At 30.9% G+C, this 25,941-nt stretch overlaps 1 protein-coding gene across 1 annotated transcript; it reads right to left on the reverse strand.

Moving 5' to 3' along the window:
- Positions 1-11,862: 11,862 nt before the first annotated feature.
- LOC132742683 (solute carrier family 28 member 3-like) lies at positions 11,863-25,220 on the reverse strand. The gene is made up of 11 exons (XM_060731147.1): positions 24,779-25,220; positions 21,825-21,969; positions 21,001-21,076; positions 20,563-20,678; positions 19,076-19,237; positions 16,142-16,267; positions 15,742-16,013; positions 14,454-14,625; positions 13,846-14,106; positions 13,317-13,497; positions 11,863-12,897 (listed from the first exon to the last, which is right to left on the reverse strand). Exons 1-11 carry the CDS (start codon positions 25,108-25,110, stop codon positions 12,884-12,886), a joined length of 1,857 nt encoding a protein of 618 aa, XP_060587130.1. The 5' UTR covers positions 25,111-25,220; the 3' UTR covers positions 11,863-12,883.
- Between the last annotated feature and the right edge of the window lie 721 nt (positions 25,221-25,941).

The following is a 25,941-nucleotide window of genomic DNA, read 5'->3' on the forward strand; positions in this document are numbered from 1 at the left end:
TGTATAAACAAAAACAGCATAAAAAGCATAACCGGAAAAAATTAAAATGATGCAGTCTCACTCCGATTGAGCGGTTGAATAGATATGATGTGTTCAAAGGTAAAAGAGTAAGTAACATAAATAGCAATATCTCATTTATTATGAAGTTATCTTTGCTTTACTGTTATCATAATCTGTAGACCCTGACGGTAAAAAATGCATCAATACAATGAAACAATATGTAATAATTCTAATTTTATACTTTTTAACTTCCAAACTGGTAACAGATAGTTAAACCTTTTCATGTTGTAACGCAATTTACATTATTTTGAATATAAATAGACGTTTTTATTAATAAATGCAAACTTTGCCAAGAAAAAGATGTTTTACTACATAAAATGGTTACATAATAGCATACACAGTTTAAATTTATAATAAATATATTTTAGAATGGAGCTTAAGAAACCCATTTAAACAAAAAATCAAGTATTTTTTTTAAGTTTATATTTTATGTTCTGTTATATCTTAAAGCTAAAATATATGTTTTCTTCGAGATAGTTGCTAGACATTACATTTATGGTTTGTCGATAATGACACCTGAATTCGTAAATATCCATTAGATTATATATGTTATCATTGTTCAGCAATTATAATCTTATGGATCAGTGAAATATGTAAAATCAAGACAGAAAGTCTGGGACTTGAGCATTAAATATATTAAAACCTTATCATTTGCGCTTGTTTAAATAAATGTTCATATTTATAATTTAGATGAATATATACATTGTATATGTATTTATTTCCCTTTTCAAGACGTTTTGTCCTAAGATCAATTTGCTAATTTTGAATTCTCTTTAACGTATACACTTCATAAACTTAATTATGACTGATATCTAACTATAGTGTATGATGAAAATAATGTATGGGATCTTATAAAAACCTAATCAATCTATACACGATTGTTTAGATTATATTCATCAGGGTTTAAACCAGCTTTAGAAGTACCATAACCATACAGTACTTGCCTATAAAATCTGCTTTCTTATCTTAACACTGAAAGAAAATAGATAAAAATACCCAAAAAAAAGCATTCTAAAGATTTTTGATGTCATAGATTTATTTAACTGTATATTTTAACACAATGTTGATTTCAAGCCTATATTTTCCACCAATTCATTTATTTCAATAACATGTCCATACTGGATTGATAATATCTAAGCTTATACATACAAGATTGTTTTTGTTTCATAATCTGATAATAATTTACATTTGACTTTGACTTGGCTGATGATAAAAAGTATCCTCACACCAACCTGTTGTGTTAGAATACAAAAATTATTGAACTGCTTACGATTCTAAAGGACAAAAAGAAAACGATTATGCTCGTATTACGTTAAGTTTATGCTGTGCTGCATTTATATATAAAACAGTTATTCTATACCTGTTTTGACATTTATCAAAACATATTTTGGTTTCATCTAAATTAAGTCTAGCATGGCTCCGAATATATCTTATAAATTTGAGTTATGCTATTGTTCCAACACAGAAATTCTAATATAAATTAGGAAAAGTATAAATATTAGACAATACATCTAGGATGTCTGTCTGAATATAACATACCCTCTTAAAAATAGCTGGTTAAAAATATCGGGAGTTCTGTCTCTACTGTTTGAAATATTTTTTTCTGGCAAAACCTTGAACTGCAACATATGAATTAAAGTAATATACCGACAGTAAATCAAGTTTATACAGAATGGAGATAATATTTAATTTTCTTAACATTAACGCCATATAAAAGGCGACGCTTTGTGAAATAATGCAGCATGTTTTGACATAAGTATACTACAGTTTCTTTTTAAAAATCCTCCAAATTCCACATGGTCGTCTGAAGTATATTTTTTGCTTTTATTATACGTTTTGTTTAACATAAGAAAAACAAGTGAAATTCTTGTGTCAAAAAAATCAAGCTTCAACTAAGTGAGAAAGCAGAGTGAAAATATGTTTTGAGTTTTTAACTATTGTTAGAATACGGTAGCTATCGAGTTAGTTAAACGAAGTATTGCTAAAATATGAAAAAAAAGATCAACAAGGAAAGTGGGCTTTCAATAAACACATTCCTAAACACAGGACCGTAAACATGGGCGAACCTCGGACAGATGTCATTATAAATAACACTAAGTGTTTCAAATAGGAAATCATAGAATATAATATACGGAAAATTTTGCTTAAGCCGGTGAAAATGTGTATAGATGCAGTCATGAAGAGCAAATATCAAATTGGGCCGGCAACGATTTTTATTGCGCATTACATGCTTTTGATCTGAACCGAATCTGATACGTTTTAGTAATGTCTATCAGACTCAAAAGTTTAATGATTTATGTCCTCAAATTTAACAATAAAAGTATCCAGAATGTGCAATAAGAGTTATTAAAATTTATGTTTTATTCTTATCTAATCAATTAAAGAAAATTATAGTGATGGTATTGCGCTGCGCCAAATTAACAATGCTCATTTATTGGTTGTTATAAACGAGGCATTTACTATTCAAATCATCATTTAACAAAATGTATGTGTTTTGCCGTAATCACAGAAAAACATAGGTGTATGAAATACCTTAAAATTACATGTGTCAAAAAATGTTTTCACAAAGGAAATGAACAGTCGCTAAAACGCGTTAAAATCGCGTTTACTTGGAATTGCAATACTTCTTAATTAGTAGCTTGCAAATATGACGAATAAAGTAATTGTTAGAACTTGAAGAACTCTATCAATCATTCAAAGCAATTACAAATTTCTTTTCACTGTCAAAAGAAAATACAAGGTAAGCCGCATGATGAATAAGTGAAAAAATAATTCCATCTTACGTGTCAACTTTTTGGTACAGATCTATACTAGTATTCTTAAATTCTTTCAAGGTATAATAAATCAATTTTTTAAATCTAATTGACGAAAGATTTATAAATTCTTATTTGTAAATATTAGCCTACGTTTGTGCAAAGTAGGGTCAACTGGAATAAAAAGAGCGAGACAAGTTTACTGCTAGGTATCAATGTGTCAGTACAAGAAATAAATTACAAAATTGCAAACTTACAATACATGTTTTGATATATGACAAAGATAAAACACTTGATAATGTGACTACTGGCAGGCCAGTTTAAATAAATATGAATATCGATCAAATTTTGACCTGCATTTTAATACTTTGCATGTCATAACAAATAGCACATGAGAAATGTTTTAAGTACAGTAACTACATTTTTATAAACATGTATGTTTATTCCTTTATTATAAATTTTCTAATGTTTTTTTTTTATTTTCTTTCTCGTCAGTATCAATTAGAAGACGTTTATCATTAATGTTAAGTTTTCTAAATGATAACTCAATACCACAATTGAATTTTGTTAAGTTCTAAAACCAAGTTGTGTTGAATACATAAACATAGAAATTTGAAATCCTTGTGTTTTCCATAGTTTAAAATTATTTTCTGGCTAAGGAAAAATAATATTATTGCAAATGAATAGCATGAGATAAATGATGTGTATTCATGAACATGCAGAAAATGGCATAGGTCTGTACATCCCACATTGTCCATGCACAAAATATTAATCGGTATGACTTAAGTGTAAACAAATAGATACAACCACATTTATATTTGATTGTGATACGTTAGTTATCTCACATACATGTACGAATGAAACCCTTCTATCAATGTGTTCAAATAGGTTGCACATGAGATATGAAACTAACGACATTTCAAATAGCTTTGTATGTATCATGTTCAAAGACGAACATGTAAAGGAATATCTATACATTTATGATTCCGATAAATTTGTTGCTAGCTTGATTTCTGTTGACGTTTGTGATCAACCTTCAAGACACTTTTTTTTCAATCAAAGAGACCATACATTCCATATTGCAGTTATAAACATAGATGATAAAGAATGCGTGTAGGTTTACTACTAAATGCATTGAACCAGTTCAATAAAATCCTATTATGCGAACCTCTGGCGAGCATAATATTGTTTAATTCAACGAGTTCAATAAATGTAGTATTGAATCTACACGACTATAATATTATATTTATCACATGTATAAAATAAGAACGGTAAACTGTTAAAAAGAGTATTTTTTCAATGATGCGCCTTTAGTGTAACGCTAACATTAGCGCCCTTTAACGCTATGTTTATATGTAACACAAATGACGCCATGTCAAAGTGTTATTACACTAGTGTAATATAGTTTTCGTTTTTTCTGATCGCAGATCAGGAAATACAATGCTGACATACAATCTCTGGCACATAATGTCACGACAAACCTTACAACAAGTAGTTCTCAAAACAGCTTAAAACTAGCGATGTAAAAGAAAGAAATATGTTTATTGTGTTACAAGTTACCAACAGATTGCAACGCATTCAAAGTTTAAAAGTAGCGTTGGCTTATAAAATTGTCAATAAATGCACAATCACAAATTACGCGAATGAATATCGTTTTAATCAATGAAAACGCTATTTTTAGCGGATACTTCAGAGCGTGGTACAAAAATAAATCTGACTGTCGAGTTGTGAAATATATTACATGTCGGACTGTTTGGGCGAGAAGATTTTCGCTAAATTATTTACATCAGTGTTAAACAACAAGTTTATTGTGAACAAAATACCTCGAAATAAATAATGATTACAAACCCGAAATGGAAATTCTTTATTAAGAATTATTTGATTTTGTTCAGGCTTTCTTCGTGTAACTTCCCCGTGGTGCATGGGTGACGCGCTCGTTTAGGGTGTGAGAGGTCTGGGGTTCAAATCACAGTCGAAGCAACTTTTTTAAGTGTCTTTCTAAGGAAGTAGCCACGATATTTCCTAGCTGCACAAGTCTCAAATCTCCTTCAATGTATTGCATATAGACAATGAACCTTACAAGATTTGACAATCATCGATTGCTATCATGTTATTTGTTGTACTTGTTTTGATTTGTCAATTATCTTTACAAACTTTGTATATCTAATCTAGCGGTTCTTGAATTTAACAAAAAAACAAAAAAACATTACGAACAAGGTCTGCAAAGAAGTTGTTTTAAGTGAACTGTTAGACTTTTTTGTCATATTGATATCTATTATTTGAGCTCGATGATTTCCAAATTATGTTATGTTTGTATATCCATGATGAAAAGAAATTGTAAGATACATGTCATACATGTAAGACCAATAATGATAATAAACCGATAACATTTTCTGTATGTAGTAAAGTTATTCATTAGATAAAGGAAAATAATGCTGATAAGACAATGTATGTCTAGAAAAACCATAATTAAACAAGAAGGATCTTTCCAAAAAAAAAAAAGATACGCGGCCGAAGAAATACTGGTTAACATACAAAATTATGTTTATTCTAAGTGTTCAAGTGTTCATTAATGACAATCATCAGTTACTGTAGATTTCTTTAGATAAAAAAATGAATAGGCTTTTTATAAAAAAAATATTGTTCTGTAGATCTAAAGAGTGTTTCAATCAATTGGGTTTTTGCTCGAAATGAAGTACTATTGTTTTCTGCTGCTGTCTGCCTTTTTTTGGCCCGTTGCTTAGTTTCAGAAATGAAATAGTCGTTTATAGTTTTTTCCGCTTCAAAATCGTAATATTATATTTAATCTGTCGATTTTTTGTTGTTGTATAACTATATAATTATTATAGTGTGACAAATATCACAGCGTGTAAGTCATAGCGTTGCAGTTTATATATTATCTGATATAACTATCTGGTGTGACGATACAACAGTACAAAATAATGACAGAATGTTATTTAAGAGGTCATTAATCCAAATTTAATTTTCTAATGACTACATATATGGAAGGTTTATTGTTCCGGAAATGTCATCAGTTTAACTGATCGTGACGACGCATCATAGTAAGTGTAAACTAATGTGACGCATTTCCTCGGTCATACAGAACACATATGAGTAATGTACCTGTATCGCGAGAATTTCAAAACAATACTTTTAATTAGTATTAAAGGTTAGAGGCATCGTTAAGCATGCTTAAGAATTATGTACAGTATAAACATATTAACTGGCCTTTAGGTCAAGATCAATTAAATAAAAGCACCTGATAATGAAATTCTTAGCTTCCAATTACTGAAGTGACATCTATTTGTAAATATTGTAATTTGTAATAAAAGATTAGGTTAGTGCCGTAGCTTTTTAAGTAATGGTTGGCTTTGCCGGAGAATATTTTAATTATAGCAACTCTACTTGGGTGCCGCTTTAACCAAGCCGGCTTGCTGTTTAGCCTTAATTTTTTAGTTATATATATCATGCTCTAAACTAATTCTGATTGTGTGTCACTATGGATTTTGTTCTCATTAATTTTATAATTTTATTGCTCTTCTTGTCTAAACAATAGGCTTGCAAAAACTTATGTATTGCTATCTATTAAATAAGGTTTATTCAGAATGCATACGTTCTAATATCATCTAAACAATGGCTTTCTTACAATCAATTTCTAATGCCAGTCACAGAAGCAGATTGAAGGCTACGTAAGAGAGTTTCTTTTCTTAATGGCTGCAGTATTGAAATAAGGTTGATTGAAAGCTTTTTGATTTTAACGCATTTTCAGCTAAATGAAAAAGATGACAAAATACTCAATCACAAACTCTTCCATTTCATCAATACAGAGAAAATATTCCATTAAAATGGGAAACGTCAAGGACTGTCCATCGCTATTTTCTCTCCTCTGCCATAAACATTGCATGTCTTCCTCTGATTGCCGGAATCAATTTTTATTACCTTTTTTACTGTTCCTGTCATGCCACATATAAGCCTCGTCCCGCCTATATACCTCAATTGGTGGATCCAGGTTTTACGCGCTGCCAATATCAGTTTATCAACTTTCTGTTTCTATCACCTGTCTCTTCCATATCATTTTTAGCCCTGTCAGCTCCAGAAAAACAATCTTCAATCTTGATTTATGGAATATTTGGTTCATGGTTTTTGATTCCTCACCAGAACTAGCAGAATCATAAGAAAGATATATCTTGCAAGAAACTAAGATATGCATGTAATCAAAAAAATTACAGTAAGGGTCAAAGGTCGTAATGTTTCTACCGAAAGAGGTTTTAGAACTTCCACATACAAATAAAGGTGCATATAAAAGTAAGTGAAACCAGAATTGTATGAAATAAGGTGATATCTAATCAAATATTTTATCAAGTACAAGCATCAATCGATGCGGAAAGGTAACTTGTTTCCATAACAAATACCATGTTTGTGAACATGTTGAAATAAAAATAAATGTTATTTTGAACCGCGAATTAATTTGTCACATGTATGACTTCTTCCACAATCAATGATGTAGCCGTAAGATACGATAAGGCATGATCTATAACAATGGGGTTAGCATGCAACAAATGTTTCGGAAGAAAGGTGAATAGTTAACATTGACAGAAATTGATAGTTTGAGCTCATGTAGATCCTTTTTTGCGGTCGAATCGTCTCATGAGACGTGTAAATTTTAAATCCGTTGCTAACTCCGTTCATCACTTTGTCATAATGATAACTGAATAGTGAGAATTTCAAATCGCAAGACTTGAACTGAGAATATTTTGCCTCTATACCCAATATACTTTTACGTAAAACACAATGTTGTTGTAGGTCGCTTTGCAATCTGTAGAAATGGGTTTGAATGAAACGATTTTATTAACGTCGTGTATAACATTTGCTTTCACTCACCCCTGATAAACCTGTCAAGATATCTGACACATAAATACATTAATGGAATTGGTAAAAGTAGAAGGAAAATTCTGTGGTATATATGGTTGATAAAAATGTGTCATTTCTTCATTTTTCCAACTACTTCATCAATGAAAGATAGTTTTATAGAATAGTTTCATTTTTGTTTCATACATTTTCAAAAATCGTACAATATTACACTTGCTTTTGCTTTAAAGAACAAACAACAATACAACTCCAGACATTAAGATAAGTTTCAGTTCAGAAACAATTTTGATAAATCAAAAATGGATATTCAGATTTGAAAATGAAACTCAATATGAAGAATTTCGAAAACGTCATATCAAGGCAAAGGTGCTTTTGTTTAGCAAAGTATCATTTACATATTTTCATCTTTAAGTGATCGCAAATTGTATGCTGAAGTCATACCTTTCCCCTAAATTTCACGAAAATGAGATGATTTTTAGTAACCTCTGCATTAATCAATGTACATCGAAACATTCAAATATGAAATTGTTTTTACGATAATTGAAGCTCTAAAATTTAATATTTTATTGTATAAATTAAAAAAGAAATAAACATTCAATGAAATTCTATATATGTTTTATAACTTGCTTTAAATGTGGAACATGACATTATAACATTCAATAGTTCCGATGACTTGTAACGGTGTTACGTAATTTGCTCCATTAATTGAAAGCATATGAGTTTTATTCATTCTTATGAGAATATTCTATTCTTAGATAAACTTATATTTGTAGATAAGTAGAGGATGTCAATCATTTTACGTCACCTTACTTCATTTTTAGATATTACATGTCAGTGTACGTCAGACTTCATTATAATTGTATTATGACAACATCTATAATTATATCATGGCATCCCCTAAGATTTTTACTATGACATTTTGTGTCAATTATTGGAAAATTATTTACAGTTGCTTGTCAACCGTATATCGTACTACAAGAATAGACACGAGGAAAAAGTTTATGATTTACATTTTTCGTGTGTCAATTTATTTCTCTTTATAGTGGAAATTAGTAAATAACAACGCTTATAAAACACTGATGAAAAAAAATGTTCATATATGTTTTCCACACATTTGAAAAAATCGAACAAATAAATTGATTTAGTTAATAAAAAATGCTTTACTGCATTGCGTTATATTTTATGATAGTTCTCTTTGAATTTAAATGGAACCATTTCAAAATTTTTCTAACAACAGTGTTATTTATGTTATTTATAATTATCAGAAATAACAATTTTGTTAATTGTCATTGTCATTCACAAATAAAACCAATTGCAAAGCACAAAAGAAAATGCGTTGTTATCAGATATTTAACATGTTACTGTGTTTGAACTTTTGATTTGAGGACGTTTCTTATGTTTATCTCGGTTTTGCGTTCATTGAACGCCGCCTTTCCTTGTTGATCTTGTTTATCATATTTTATAACATTTGAAAGTGGAATCTCTTAAAGAAACTGTCAGAGACTTATTATGCACAACATATTGAATACAACGCAATAAATTTGTAATGTGTATAATTGTTTGAAGAAACAACAAAAGTGAAACGAGTTTGAAACATTCTGACTGATTTGGTTATGATTTGTTGATATGAAGTGAATTAGAATTTTATCGTTTTAATAATGTGTTTCGGATTTACCATCGTTTATCTTTTTTCCAAATGCTTCATGTAACTACTTGTTTTAAGTGAAAGACATAATTTGTCGCTATCACAACTTTCATTTATACATACGCCATTCTGATTACTAAGGTGCCGTTATTTGAAAGTATTGTCATTTTGCAGGATATATCTGTCTGTTTATCTATCAAAAAATGTGTGATACTTTTAGCACGTTTAACATTTTAGAAATAAGCTGTAGATTTACCACGTTTAACATTTTAGAAATAAAATAGTCCGTCCGTTCAACAACAATCTGATGTATTGGTAATTTAGGAGCGCTGGGTCGATACAGGGCGATGCCAACTTCTCTGTGACAGTTAACCTTAAAAAATAAGTCTATATGATCATTTGTGTCAATTTAGATTGGACTGCATTTATATGTAAGTTGTCTGAACAGTTTCCATGTATAACTGATACAATGTTTTAGTGGCGAAGCATTGATTCTCAATGATAGTTAATAGACTTATCAACCGCTTGCTTTCAACCGTGCTGAATACTTGTTTGTGGTCATAGTATTTATAATTCAAATTGATAAATATGTGACGAAGAATAAAAATGCTTCATTTGTGTATTTTGTTTGTATTTTTATAAACGTATAGGCTGGTGGGTTACGATGTTGCTAGATATAAATAAAACTGGGTTCAAAATAAGGTCGTAAAGCAATAAAAAAGAAAAAAAAAATCATAGATCAAGTGAAGAAGTTGATATAAAATATATGCCAGAGAATATAAAGAAACACACTCGTATTTAAATTGAAAATAGATTGTTTTGTCTTATTCATAGTCCGATTTAAAGAAAAAAATGTACAACGCTTTTCAATGTTGGTGGTTATTCAAAATAAGTACGGTTACTAATAGTCTGGAAAATTGGGATGACAATGATCTGACTCAATCAAACCGAGTCTGCTATTTTCATGTAATTTTGTTGTTTTTAATGCTTCCGAGGGACCATTTTTTACCAGATATTTATACATCACAATAACAGGTGTCAAGTGATGCGTGTCATCTGTGAAAGGTTGCCCCGTACTTCACTTAATTGATTTTTTATTTTTTTCTTCAGGATCATTGAGTCCAGCAGTTTTACGTGTTGATAATTGAGCGTCAGGGATGTTGCACTGTTTCATTATCCCTCATGTTCAGACTCAATTACTCCAAGTTTGCAATGGACATGTAATTTTTATGTTTTTATTGATTCCGTTTGATTACATTTTTACCAGATATTTAAGATTAACGCCGCGCTATAATGTGAAGATCAGACCCCGACTGTCCATACGATTTCGTTACATCTCTTTAAATCTTTAACCACACCGAGTATTTCTTTTGAAATTTACAAAAACTGTGGATGTTGGGGAAATAGCAACTTTCAGATTGCATTGATTACAACTATCTTCAAAATAAATCGGAATAAATAAACTTGTGTAGTTAGGAGTGTAAAAAGCTTTAGTAACGATAAAAACATCAAAAACATCGTAGAATCTTATTTCAAAAATTCAAATATGTTTTCAAAGGCCTATTTTGTACAAAACATCACTCGTCATCAATCAGCCCCATGCATGTTCTGATTTCAACAATCAATGGGCTTTGAATTTGCTATTTCGTTTCTGTTGTCTACGATTATAGGAATGAAAAATAGATGCTAACCTATTTGTGAAAATATTTTATTATTCAAAGTTAGCTTAATGAGACATCTATCTCATCTCATCTGTTATTCTATGATTCAATAAACGTTATTCCATTGAGTACCAGTCTAGTATCAAACTAGAAAAAAGAGAATTATCTGTTCAGAAAAAGAGGTCACAAACAATAAAGTTTGCATTTTTTCTTAATTTTTACAGCATTATTATTCATATTTTGGCATTATAGTAAAAAATACTAATTTTTTAATTTGCTATCCATGACTATAATGGATTTTACTGCAGCATAACTTAATTTTATTTCACTGGGATGAAGTACAGTGAATGCAAACAGCATTTAATACCTGCTCTTGCCAGTATTAAAAAATGAAACATTATGGCATAATTGTTTAAATAAGTAAATCAATTTGACAAGTGTAACCGTTGCTAAGCACGAGGTTTAAAAAAAGAGAGTAAATATAAAAGAGGTTAATATTTTCACGGACTGATAGACTGCAATTGCGGTAAATACTAGCAGCGTATTAATAATCATCAAAGTACTGCGTAGAAAATATCCTGTTTATTCAGTGTGTGAAGTGTATTCATAGTCAGTAAAGTATCAACAAATATTACAGGAGGGGGGTGGGGAGCTTGCCTTGGATTTTAGATGGTTTTGAAACATTACCAATTAGATATCAATCTAATACCTCAAATCTGTGCTTATATCAACATCATGCTTTTCGAAAGTCATTGAAAGACTATTACTCTTCTAATATTTACCATTTTTATGTATCAGTTAAAGTTAAATGTATTGATATAAATATTGTTGTACTGAAAAAAAAACATGATATCCAGAAATATAAAAACAAGTGTAACATTTATCACAATTTATATTTCAACTAATATATGTTTTTGTTATAAAAGAAAGAAAAAAGATATAATTTTCAATTAACACAGTCATGCAAATTATGTTCGCAATTAATAAAAGTTTTAAGACGCATACTATCTTGCAAACATTAAACAAATATATTTACATCTATTTGTAAAATCTAAACATTTTAAATTGGCAACACTTTCACCAGCTTCATTGATCGGTTCGTATTGTTATCTAGATTTATAGAGGAAACGATGTAGACATAATGTCCGCGTTAATTACAATTGTTTCTCTTGTAATTTGTTGTAAGTCGTTAAAGCCCTGTGTTTATGTCCTTTTCTATTGACAATCGCAGCTTGTCCTTAATTAGACTATAAAGCGTTAGTTCTAAATTGCTGAATGTCGTGTAGTAAACGTTCCAAAGTAATGCAAAATTCATTTTAAATGAGGATGATCATTTGCTCTTTAAGGCTTCACAGTGTTGATATATACTCTAATTATTTCAAAACATATCAAATTATTAATATTGTACCGTTCTAAAGTGAACATAAATTGCTGCGTATATAAAAACTTGAAAATGAACCAGAATTTCCGTACTTGTAGCCAGATGCATTGATGTATTGAATTCTTAGAAAAAAAGTAAGAATGATATAAATCATCAATAATCTTATCTAAATGTTACATAACTGTGCATGTACCAAACGAATTAGAAAATAAAAGTAGACAACAATTTACGTGATTCTTCTTTGGAATTTTGTTAAATTTGACTTCGTAGTTTTTCCATTGAAAACTATCTGGTTAAAAAGAAATTGAATGAGATCGAGATGAAACACCTTTGTCATGAATAAATTGTTTTCTTAAATGTGATAAAAACAACTAACAGTCTTTACCATAAACTTTGTATCAGACCATAGAATAATTTTATTTTACTGATTATGATATGGATCTGACATATATGTTCTTTTCATCCGAATATTAACACATATTGTGCCCTCATAGTCTTTCACAAGCTTGTACTTCTATGATAACAGTCCTGTAAAAAACAAAATTATATAAATCATAAATTAAATATTATAAATTGCTTTTTTGCCTTAGCGAACATTTGGTAATAAAATGATTTATATTTCGTTTGCTCGTTTACTCATATTGTTCTCTATATGCATTGTGTATAATTATAACTGATATATCATGGCACCAACAGCAAGTTTTTAATATCAAGAATATAACAAAAACAATGCACAAATATTACAAATTAATTTGTAGTGAAAAGAATGCGACATCTGAAACAAAAATAATTGTTACAGCATATTTATTTAAATATATGAATTTGAGCTGAAAAGCGAATTTTATTTAAGACTTACTTTGTACTTTTTCAATAAGTCTTGACAGGTTCAATAGGAACTACGAAACGCAGTATTCGGAAATACGAATGTCAAAATGATAAAAACAAACCTGCTACACAGGCGGTCAGATAACTTGCAATTGTGCCAGTTATCAATAGCTTAACTGCCAGTTTAGATAACTCGTCAAGTCTATGAGGAACAAATGCAGTAATCAACCCAAATGCCACTCCAACTGTAGGAACTGATGCAAAACCGCATAATGCGTATGTAATTATTAATTCAGATCGTTCCTGTAAAACATAATATAGCAAAAATATCGCATTTGTGTCAAAGCCATCATTAAATACATTTCTTGAAATTTGTTTGAATATTTTAGAAACTTCGTTTTAAATATGTTCAAATCAATGACTTTTCACTTTTGTTACATATGGCATTTTAATTAATAAGAACTGAAAGATGTTTTAACTTACATTGTTTACATATAACTTATCAACAAACAAATCTGTTAACACAACTATAGTATTTCAGCCCATGTATTGCATACACTACTTTTGCGTTTATGCAAAGAGACCGAAAAGACTGCGCTGAATGTTGGAATAAAGCTGACAAAGATTTTGATTGATTGCTTTTTAACAAACCGAAAATATACCGCCAACCAATGTCTCATTCCAGTATGGAAGTAAGATGTCTTTTGTCCTGTCATACTCTATTGACAGATTAAAGGTCGCTGTAAATTCTTCTAATCGTTCTCTATTTCTTATTAACTGACCAACGTAGATATACGGAACTCCTGGACTAGACAATGTTCGAAGTCCAAGATATTCGCCGGCTCGTAGACAATCTTCTGCATCGACACCCATCAGGTAAACGAATGGATAAAAAAGGTACGATAAAATCAGCTGAAAAGAAGGTCAAAATACATCCCATTCGTTTGAAAACAACAAACACGAAACATTTAAGCTATTTCTTTTCAATTTGGCGACCTTGTTTATAGTAATCTTGAAATCTTGTTATATAGAACTCGAACCGCATTACATACGAACTGTAAATGCTTTATTTCATTAATTTAGTTACTTAATATGACCATGACAATTAACATGTCGTTATTAGTGTACCGTTAATTTTAAAGTGAATAGCCAGTTAACATGATTTGAAAACTTTGTAAAATTTGTAAAAAAAAAAATAATAATAATAAAGACTCGTTTGAGAAACTGAAATCTTTAAACTGAACTTGAAACTAAATTACATTCAATGAAATGTCAATGTTCACTCTATCACCAAACCATTTTACGGTGCTGTTTGTGAGTTCTAATAATGCGAGTGAGACAATCAGAATGCCAATTATACTTGTAGCAAGTTTCATTCCATTCGTTGTACCAAGTACAAGTGCTTCACCAACGCTTCTTGGTTGAAATAGACTAAAAATATTTTCAATTAACTAAATATGTTATATATTTTTGAAAGATAGCTGTAAAATCAATACATAAGGACTGATTTCAAGATACAATTGTGTAATCAACTTGCACGTAATCATGTATCTGAGTTATTTGTTTTTACAAAAGAAATATTATTTAATTTTCTATAATTAATGATACTGTTGCGGGCCAGTTACACAGGCGGTCGGTCGCCAATCGGCCATTTAATTTTAATTTTACTCGCTGTTATGATCGGTTGTCATGCGTGATTTTATTTCTAGTTTTCTATGTAAACGGCCATCGGTGACAGAAAGAAAATTCAAACGAGGTTGGGTCGGTGATAAAAATGCTGAAATAATATCGGTTTTTATCGTTTGTAAATCGGAGCTAAATCGGGCGTAACGCTGATTAATCGGTGTTTGATAGCTAGTCATTAGTGGTTAAACACTTTCCGTCAGATATGGCCGGTGATTCATATTTGGTTATCTTTGTCTGATCGGCGATATCGGTGATTAAGAGCTTGCATATCTCGTGATATAGCTTGCTGTCGGTTATTTGTAAAATATTTTCACCGATTGAGAATTTTTAACATGTTTAAATAACTCAATCGGTAATTTTTACCGATGAAACTTATCTTTCCCCAATAGCAGTAGATAGGTGGAAAACAGGTGACCAATAGGTGATATCGGTATTAAATACGTTGTCATCGGTTCACTACATAATTTGGTTTAAAAAACAACCGATCAATAACCGATGGCTCTGTGTAACTGGGGTGTTAGATAACTGTGTACAACGTTTATAGGTCATTTTGTAAAAACCAATCAATGTTAAATATATAATCTATTGCTCGGGTTTAAATGATAAGCGTGTCACATGTATTAAGAAATGAGTAATTAATCTATTAATTATGGTAAATGTACACCCAGCTATAAATAATGTTAAATTAACTGTTGGCAGTTTGTTACTTGCAGCACAGGAATAGTGCAGGAAGCATTGTAATTCGTCATATAACTTTCCTTTGGTGTTGTACAAAATAAAAATATTCTAAGTACTATTAACACATCTTATTTAATACTTAAAAATATTGAAGAAAATATTTGTCAAGATATAATCATTTACTCAGACTTAATATCTGTTTTCATAGTCTTCACTGGAATATTTGCAGTCTCATCTTCATTCAAAACTCCACTTTCCTTTTCTTTCACAGGACTTTGATCTTTTGTTGTTAAGTCTTTATCAAAAATTTCGGTTTGCGTCGTTACATCAAGTTCAATTTCTTGCATGTTAATGTCCGTTATTTTGACATCTGTATCAGGGTAGACAATTTTAGCACAAACTAATGCTGCGGGTGCTGACATGGCTGATGCTGCTAATAAATACTTTACTGGAACCTAGAATAATTAAGCATACAAATTGTCTGACAGGGATGTCTTTCAAACTTAAGTTTAAAATTGTGCAATGTTTCAAATTCTTGACGTGTAAATTAAAGTTTTCAGTTAAAACAATATCTTTGACTTACTCCAAATGCTATATATTGAATCAGCGCTGTTCCGGCAACGGATGAGAGACCTCCAACATTTATAGCAAACAATCGTGACGTCGGCATAGTGAACAAATACTCGTAAATGATTGCTCCCGCTTCCGCCTATAACAAAAACATTTTTTATTTAAGTATTTTGCACATTAATTTTGCAAAACATGAACTTTAATTACGCCCGTAGCACCATTTAAAACTACTGGAATCATTGATCCCGAAGGACTTGAAAATATAATTACACTGATATAGTACGATGAAACTTAAAAAGCTGCCACACCGCACCTGACATCTGCTTTCCTCAGAATCGCATTAATCGCAACAAAATGTCATAATCATTGCAGACTCGGCTTGAATGGGCATGTACATGAGGGAAAATGAAAAAGTGCAACATCCCTTATGACCTCTAAACATGAATTGGGCAGACATATTGAAACCTAAGTGTATCATAAAAATTGAAACATATTTATAATAGTTCTTATGCTTATATATGGAACATGATCTTTAGAATATTATTGCATAATGATTTTATCAACTATGGGACGTCAATCGCACCGCTTATTCTATAAACTAGTACAAAGAATCACTGTAAAATCAAAATAGTGAGTGTTTTTATTGGCGTCCGCGCCGAAGCGCGGCGCTCTTATGGAATGAGATCAGATTTTGTGAAAGGGCGACAGCAACTTCTCGAGCCTTTTAGTCGGTCATAATAAAAGCCGAAAATTCCGATCGGTATGAGGGTGCTTGATTATTAAATAAGAATGAAATGTCGCGATATGTTACAATGAATTTTCGCAATGCAAACATTTACAAATGAAATAACCTTTTCCGTCAATAAATCGCGCTCTTCGGGGTTTTTTATTTATCATTTTGTAGTACACAGTCGGTTATCATGTCATGGTATGTTATTGTTGTACATGTATCCTAGAATGATCAGTTGATGACCTAAATATTCCAAAAACCTATTTATAGATATATCTTTTTATCACTCCTATCGGTAAATGCCGGTCTCTCCCGGTCTATTTTGACCAGGATTTACTAGTGACCGGCGAATAGTACCACACGTTTATTGTCCGGTCTCTCCCGATTTTGGAGTAGATGTTTGATATCGTTACAATTGGAAAAAAACAACAATAGCATGTTTCATTTTATCTATATGAGATAAAAACAATAAATATGTACACGGATTTATATGTAATATAAATCCGTGATATGTACAATAATTGAGAAAAAGGTACATTTTTTATGGTATTAAAATGACATTATCAACTTTGAAACATTTTATTTAATTATTCAATTTGTTATCCGTGTTTAGTAAAGATGCCGAAGAATTATTCAAAGTTACAAATTAGATTTTATGAATTATTCAATTGATCGATAATTTAAAAAATGATAAAGAAAAATACAATGTACATGTACATGGTTTAAGAATAAACAATATTATATATTGAAAGATAAACCATAATTTACTGACTTTTTCCAGTTAAGCTTTTACTTATAATCGTCGGTCAATATGACAATTGAATTCTTAAAATTTATTTTACAATTTTAATAAAAAAGAGTAGTAAAAACTCAGTATTAAAATAGCACATAAAACACAAAAAAGAATAAAAGAAAACAATATTCATAAAATTTGTATTTTTTTTTAATTAAAATTAATAGATTTTACAATTATTGTATAATAAACAATTATGCTCAACATGATCAACATGGTAATATAACCAGTGTCATATTTTTACTAACTTAAAGTGTGAACAGATACCTTAAGGGGGTCTTCGCTAATAGCGATAACATGTACATAATAAGGGACAAATGTGTGGTACGTGTTGATCATGCGTTACACATATGGATTATAAATGATTGCATACATGTATATCCGTTGCTATTAATAACCACGATCATAAAGAAATAACAAGTAATATTCTAATCTCTAGCATGCCAATCAAAGTTCATAATGAACAATGTCTTTCGTCCGCTCATTCATAAGTGGTATACATTTCTGGTAGTTTATAAGAATATCTTGTCATCATATGTGTACTAGTTCATCTTCACTTGCTGCATTTCTTGCTTGGACGCCCTTTGATGCTTTGCATCAATGCTTTTCTTGGTTTCCCTTGTGATCAGTTCAGTGAGAAACATACACAAGTATTTGGTTAAGATAGAGGATTGGGAAAATCGCAACCATCGTTTTATTGGTTCATATAGGTGTCATAGGGTTGAATTATTTGATAAACGCATTACTTACGTAATTAAATGATATATACACACTTACACTAACTAAACATACACTATTTATAAAAGTACCTTATCTACATGATTATATACACGTATCTATATTTATCATACACTAATAACAATAATATAAAACATTCATAATTACATAATAATAAAGTATAATTTGAAACCAAACTAAAGTAGATAGTTTATTATGTAGTGGTAGCTTATAGTAAGTGGAGTCAGACCTCCTTATACTTTCGTTCTTTACTGTATTTATTTCGATTAACCTACTCTCTGTCAATAACAAATCAATAACCAGTCACTTTCGAGAATCGATATCCGCCATATTTTTGAAAACAAATGTAAACAGCCCTGTATGCTTTAATAACTATTATCATCCTTTTGTAGTTATTTATTGATATATCTACAGGTAAACGTTTGTCTTTAATGCCTTATATGTATTTGTGTATTGTATTTCAATTGCTCTGAAAATGTATTGTTAATTGTTTGTATTTTCCGTGCCTTATTATTGTTATGTATGTCATTACAGGAGCGTATTTACCATGTAAATATAATAGAATCTGTCGAACAAACCCAGTGCTTTCGTTATCATTACCCATTGAGTAGGCCGGCGACAGTACTTAACTAATTTATGAATTGTATTAATTTCTATATGACGTTACTCAATTACTTTTATCTTACCCCTCCCAAAAGTATATTTGCACACGCGTTCATTGCTTCTGGAGCAGAGACATCAAGTAGGTACGCCACTGGAGTTCCGATCAGCCGTACAACGAATTGAATAACTCCAAGATGCATTAGCACTTGAATTACTGCTACAAATACAATGACGGCAGGCATTGTCTGAAAATGAGATAAATATACTGATGGCTTATATGTTAACTCCCCACTTACATGTATATTGTCAAGGAAACAGCTATATAGCTAACTATATAAAACTAAATGATCATAGTATATAATAATACTTCATTTCTTTCATTTTTAAAGGCCCATTATGCCTCAAAAATGCTTTTAATTTCATTTCTGAAAAGCTTTTTAATCCTGGCGTACTTTTACAGTATCGTCAAAGTTACACATTAAATCATCTTAAGTTGTTCTTTTGTACAAGTATAGTAGATGGGTATTTCGTATGGAAGTCAAAATATTACGTGCTATTTTCATGACATATTTCTTTAAAGTATTGCTACTTTCTTCAAATAAAAAACATCTAACGTTCTCTAAAATCATTAGATAAACATTTTAAAAGTCATGTAAGCCTTTCCTAAAGAAGTAAAATTTTATTTGTCTCTGAGGCATAATGTGACTTTCATTATTTATATTTGACAGGAATATTGCATTTTTAAATCAATGATATTTAAAAATATGACGATTTCGTTTTAAATCACCAACTTTACAGTTCAGAACTAGTTTAAAGTAAAAAAAAAAAGACCGGTAGGGACATTTCAACTTCATGAACTCCTGATTTTATCTTCATGAACTCCCGATTTTAACTTCATCAAAGCACAAAATTTATTCAATTTCACGAATTTACGATTTTAGCTTCACGAATTCACGATTTTAACTTTAGGAATTTCAAGTTGGTGAATACGATTTCAACTTCATGAATTCACGAATTCACAATATCAACTTCGGGAATTTCGAAATTTTTTGAAATCGTGAATTCACGAAGTTGATTTCTTGAAGTTAAAATCGTGAACATATGAAGTTGAAATTGTGAAGTTGAAATCGTGAATTTATGAAGTTGAAATCGTGAATTCGTGAAGTTAAAATCGGGAATTCATGAAGCTAAAATTGTGAATTCGTGAATTCCGTATGTTGTAAAGGTGCTTTTGAATTCATGAATATGAAATCGAGAATTCATAAAGTTGAAATGGCCCTTCCGGTCTTTCGTACTCAATTGACTATATGTTGCATATTTTAATGAACGTTGAATACTATTTTGGGACGCTGATGAGCACAAAGCTGCTACAGATGCTAGATTTGGGGACTAAAATACGACTTTAAGAAAGCTTAAAACATACGAACGTCAAATACATTAATGAAAAGGGGAAATGTTGAACCAGTTCCCATATTGTGAGTTTAAGCCCGAGATCTACGAACTAAATTAACTCCCGTCGTATGAGACACCTTAAGCTCACAAAGAATGTCATCAATAGAAAATGGTTTACCTGCATGGCAAATCTGTGGTTAACAAATTCAGCACCAAAGACAAACTCGGAACCAACGTCAGCATAACCCATGAACTCTATTATACGGTCAGAAAACCATACTAATATAGTAGAGCCTTAAACAAATTAATGATACATAAGGAGTTGTAATTACCTAAATGAAAACTAGTAATTTGACAAACATAAAAGCGGCAAAATATGTATTAGTATATGGATTTTTATATACCTTCGTTTCCTAACTTTTAAGGAGGTAATTAACTCTGTAAAAAATCACCTAACATTATAAAAATATATTTAAAAAATATTTTTGTTTTATTATATCAGTTCAATCGGTCATTAAACAACACTTTATTAAATAATGTAAAAAATGGGACTGTTTCGATTTGAAATAAATGTGTTTTATAACAATAGATATTTGACTAATGTTTCAATAATAACCTGCTGTTGTTCTGATGACAAAGAGTCCAAACAAACACTGGAGAATGATTCCGTAAAAAACGCAATTCCAGTTGATCTGAAAACTCTTAGTTTATAGAATTCAAATATATCTTACAACACTTTTCATTATATCTTTAACAACGTAGTAAAATTTGTAATACTGTATTAGCTCTGTTTAAGAAAATTGACACAAACTTACATACTATCCTGACACATTACTAGGAAAACAAGTTCATTTGTATGTAAAAGAGGTAATGTAGCTGTGTGCACAGATATCAACAAATAGAGAAACCGGTAAATTGTTTACTCATTAAAATATATACATGAATTATCATATAACGATGTATTTCACGGACAGATTTGGATACTACTTATTTTTTTTAATGTAACGATACTCGGTTTTATTCAAACTTAACACTCGTATTTAGGATTGTGTTCAATTTCTTTTTTAGCAAACAGCCCAGTGAGCCTGACGGAGTTTGGCAAGGCTGCCGTATGAACACGTCTGCGGACGTTTCTAAATTCAAAATTTTACTACTTCATGTTTAAATGTTGAATTCTGCTTAAGCCGGTGCTAGGGAGCGTGGACGGTAACTTGCACTTTCCAGTACCGTCAATGAACAGGCTCAATCAAACCGAGCCTGCAACATTTTCAATTTTGCCGTGTTGGGCTTTCTTTAGGGATTCTGTATTTATCTATTTTGTGTTGGATAATGCTTTGCTATGAAAAAAACGTTATTAATATTGCAAAAAAATAGATAAAAAGATTTTTCCATAATAAATAAAATACACGTTATTGAAAATTGAAGAAGGAATATACAAACCCTCCTCCTGTTATTGGATAGTAAAACGAGTAACAATAAATAGACCGCCATCCCTGCCAATGATCGTAAACTGTTTGCATCCTTCAAAGCTACATTTATAATCAAATACGCAAAAAACCCTAAACTCCAGGCGACGATGAAAAACCTAAACAAATAGATCGATATATGCTATAGAAATAACAAGGCATATTCATACAGCGTGAAGCAAAGACTACAATCAAAAGAAATGTTAAAGGTGTATGCTAGGGCAACATATAGACATATAGCAGAATTAAAACTGCGTAATGGAATTTATTTAAACTTTGTATGGTCTTAGATAATAATGATAGAAACATGTTAAGTTACTTCAAGTTATTCATAAACAATGATAGGTAAGCACCGCTTTATTATCTCTGTTTTTATGTTTGTCGTTCAGAGTTAACAAAATTTTAACAAAATACGACGGTCAAGTTGATGGAGCATCTATTGTAAATAATAGTGTTGTCCTCATAATATATGATGGACCGTTGTACAACAAAAACAAATCGACCAAAGTACAAAAGTTCGTGCTCAAAATTATGCGGATAACATTATAGTGTCTTCATTCAAATGTTTAAATATTGTTATATTGTTCTTATTTATTTCAGTTATTTATTTTAGATTGTGATTGGAAAAAAACAATATTTTGCATTAAACAGAACGAGCTGATAACTTTAAGTTTATGAGACAAGTATTAAGATAAGTGGTTAGACATAACAACACGTTTATAAAGTTATGCCGCTGTCTAAAGAATAGCAATGACATGTTTACGAGTGCTATATCTTTATGACAGCAAAGGTTCACGACCTTGTTCTATAAATGTCAGTTTAACAGATTGAACCTGGTCAATATTCAAAACTTAAATCATCGTTTGAAAAGCATATTTGTGAAATTTATAAATAGCCCTTCTAATCATAGATGTTACTTAAGTAATTTTAGTTTTTACACACATTTTTATAGTAATTATAATTAAAAAAACTCATAGTTGAATTTACATACTTAAAATTGGGTTTCATTTTCAAAAGATTTCATTCTTAACAAGTTCAATGGTTAAACAATCTTGTGAAACAGTTGTATCAATTACCGCAAACAATAATAAAACTACTTAGAAACCTTATAACTGCATTTCATAAAAATTTAAAAACAAATAATGTTATCGGCTTAAACTGTTTTTCATTCTTGTAGCTTTATAATTCATTTAACGGCAAAATGGTAAATTTGATCATTTGTGTTCATTTCATTTGGTTTTAGGGCTCACAAATACAGTTTAGATCATATGAGTAGAAGCAGGAAAGATGCTTTTGGCTAACCTCAGATGTTACAAACTTTAACCAACACCAGAAGTCAAAACGATGGTGGCTGATTTGTGCCATTCCTGTTTTTTCACCGCGACCCCGCCAAGCGAAAAGTCGAGAATTAATAAGTTAAAATGACTGGGACGCTGAGCGGAAATAAGCTTATATATTAAGCTGATGCCGGGCAAAATTTAGTAAATAAAACTTCGGCCCACGGGGGCGCAGAACGAGATTTTAGAGATACAACGGTAGCAACGGTAGGGGTTCGGGGCGAAAACACTCTAGAAAGCGAAACGAGGTTTAAATAAAAAAATTGCCCCTTATCCCGCTTATTAGTTTTATTTATTATTAAATCGCGTTCCCGGTAATAAGTGGGTTTTCGCTCCGCCCCCCCCCCCCCCTCCCCGCAATTTTAACTTGTTAATTCTCGACTCTTCGCTTAGCAGGTTGCGGGGTAAAAACACGATAATAAGCAGGGGCGCGGGTGAAATTTTATTTATTTAACTTCACTCCGCACCACCGCTAATAAGCGTGTTTTCGTTCCGCGTCCCCGCCGATTAATTCCGCGCCCCCGTTAAATAGCGTGTTTTTGCTTCGCGCCCCGCCATTTCAATATATTAATCATGGACTTTCCCTTTTGCGGGGTCGCGGGACGGAAACACAAATGGCACAAATCAGCCACCATACAAAACCACCTCAACTGCTGGAACTAAGTGATGCCTAGACGCATCGATAATACATACATATTAAGTCGCCTCTTACAACCACTTGGGGTAAACGATTACTGCAATTCTGACCCCTCAACCCGTAAAGGCAAGGGGTTCTGATCAAATAATGTTTAGTAATTATTATTTTAAAGAAAAAACCTTTCGGTAACAAAAAAATGTTACATACGAATTTTCATAGGCAATTGAAAACTATAATAAAAATCTGGAAACGAAGTGATCCCTCGGAAGCATGCTTATCACAACAAAATTACAAGAGAATTGCAGACTCGGTTTGATTGAGTCTGTACATGAGGGATAATGAATACCTGCAACATCCCTCACGCCCCCTAGCACCGTTCGCACATGTGCATAGGCAAACAAAATATCACATTTTTAATCTTTCAAAAATAAGAATTTGTATGAAGGACATGTAAAGTACGATATTTTCCGTTTAATCAGGATATGCATCACACTTTTACCGTTAAAGCTTCAGGGTTCACTACTGTTAGCAAAAAAATCAACGAATAAAAGTAGATAAAATTCAATCAAATTGGTCGCAAATGCAGAAATAAACCGTTAAATTTTGAAAAAATATGCATAGATGCAAGTAACACCACATGTGTTTATTAAATGTTGATGTTCGAATGACCCAAAGGTGAAGTTTGGCCGCAATGAGGGTGAATATATTTTTGGTTTGTCTTCAGGGCCGAAAATATAAACGAGAAGCTATAGGAATCTTCTTTCATTCACGAAATGAAGCTATTTCTGTTTTCATGAAATTTATAAAATGCAGCCTTAATATGACTGTTGCAAAAAATGGAATTGTATATTTTTATGCAGGTGTTTTATTATTATTATCATTTTTATACTTTTAACCTTATAAAATCTACAAAACAATTATGTTTTAAAGTAAATTAATTACGAAAATACTAACCATCGAATTATCTTTGGTGTACGACCATAATTATACATTTGGCAAAACTGTTTTCGCAAAGCTTTCCAAGTCCGCCCCCAAAACTCCGTCTTTGTCAGCCTTTGAATTATAATATAAACCATTCCAAATACAGTGAATACTGTAAGACAAATAGCGGCATCATCTTTAAAGTTACATGACATAGCGTAGCCATAGTAGCCGAGATAAAGACAAAGAAAAAAATAATTCCTAGCCGTCAATAATTCGTCTTTATATTTATGAACATAATATCCAGCATCTTTAAGCAGTTGAAAAAATTTACTTCCATCACGTTTGTCTTCTAGTTTATACATGTTATTATCTCAGCATTCCTTATGCAGTCTTCATATCATTTTCATCGTTTTCGTAAACTGCCGTGTAACATAGTACGTTTTCATACCGGTATAGAGAAAAGTGATCCGAAATTATTACCTATCAAGGCCGTTTAATGTATAAAAATTCTGAAGTGTTAACATTAAGGCCAATTAATTTTCAACTGGGTTTGTGACTTACAAAAACTTATGTATTGCAGTATTCAACGCATAAATGCAGTTGCGAGACAATTACGGTTCTTTAAAAATTCGAATGCAACAGAAAATAAAGATATTCTAATAAATATATTGTGAATATATTACTCAAAACGTATAAAAATCAATTATAAATAATAAATTGAAATTTTGAACATAAAAAGATATGTAATTTACACCATTTGCAAAAATTATTTCTGTAGAGGATAAATAATGTTTTTCCCTGTCGAAACGTCTTGAAATCATGATACATACAACGTCTATATATATGTCAATAAATAATTTGTTAATACCAGTGTTGAGCGGTCATTTATGTTTTCAGCTAATTAATTATCTGTAAAATATAGTTGTCTATCCAAAACATATATCTCTTTATTTTACTTAATGTCATAATTAAAATGTGTCGTGTTTATACGTGACTTGAGAGTACAATATCACATACATTGTCACATTTAAATCGGTCAAACTAGTCAGTAAAGCAGAAAAAGATCTGCGTCAAAGGTTAAAGTGATAAGAAAATATTGCCAGTGTAGTAACAGTGATAAAGGAAGTACTTTTGAATAAAAACTTATAATCTCTGGTTTAACAAACAATACAGTATTGAAGCCTATTTTGTTA

This window comes from Ruditapes philippinarum, unplaced genomic scaffold (assembly GCF_026571515.1).
Source record: "Ruditapes philippinarum isolate M1 unplaced genomic scaffold, ASM2657151v2 ctg634_1_1_1_1, whole genome shotgun sequence".
Lineage (NCBI taxonomy): Eukaryota > Metazoa > Mollusca > Bivalvia > Venerida > Veneridae > Ruditapes > Ruditapes philippinarum.

Coding starts and splice junctions, on each gene's coding strand:
- LOC132742683 (XM_060731147.1), bottom strand. CDS start 25,110: ATGTATAAACTAGAAGACAAACGTGATGGAAGTAAATTTTTTCAACTG. Junction 20,679..21,000: donor TGTCATCAGAACAACAGCAG/GTTATTATTGAA, acceptor AATTTGTTTAAG/GCTCTACTATATTAGTATGG. Junction 19,238..20,562: donor ACCACAGATTTGCCATGCAG/GTAAACCATTTT, acceptor TCTCATTTTCAG/ACAATGCCTGCCGTCATTGT.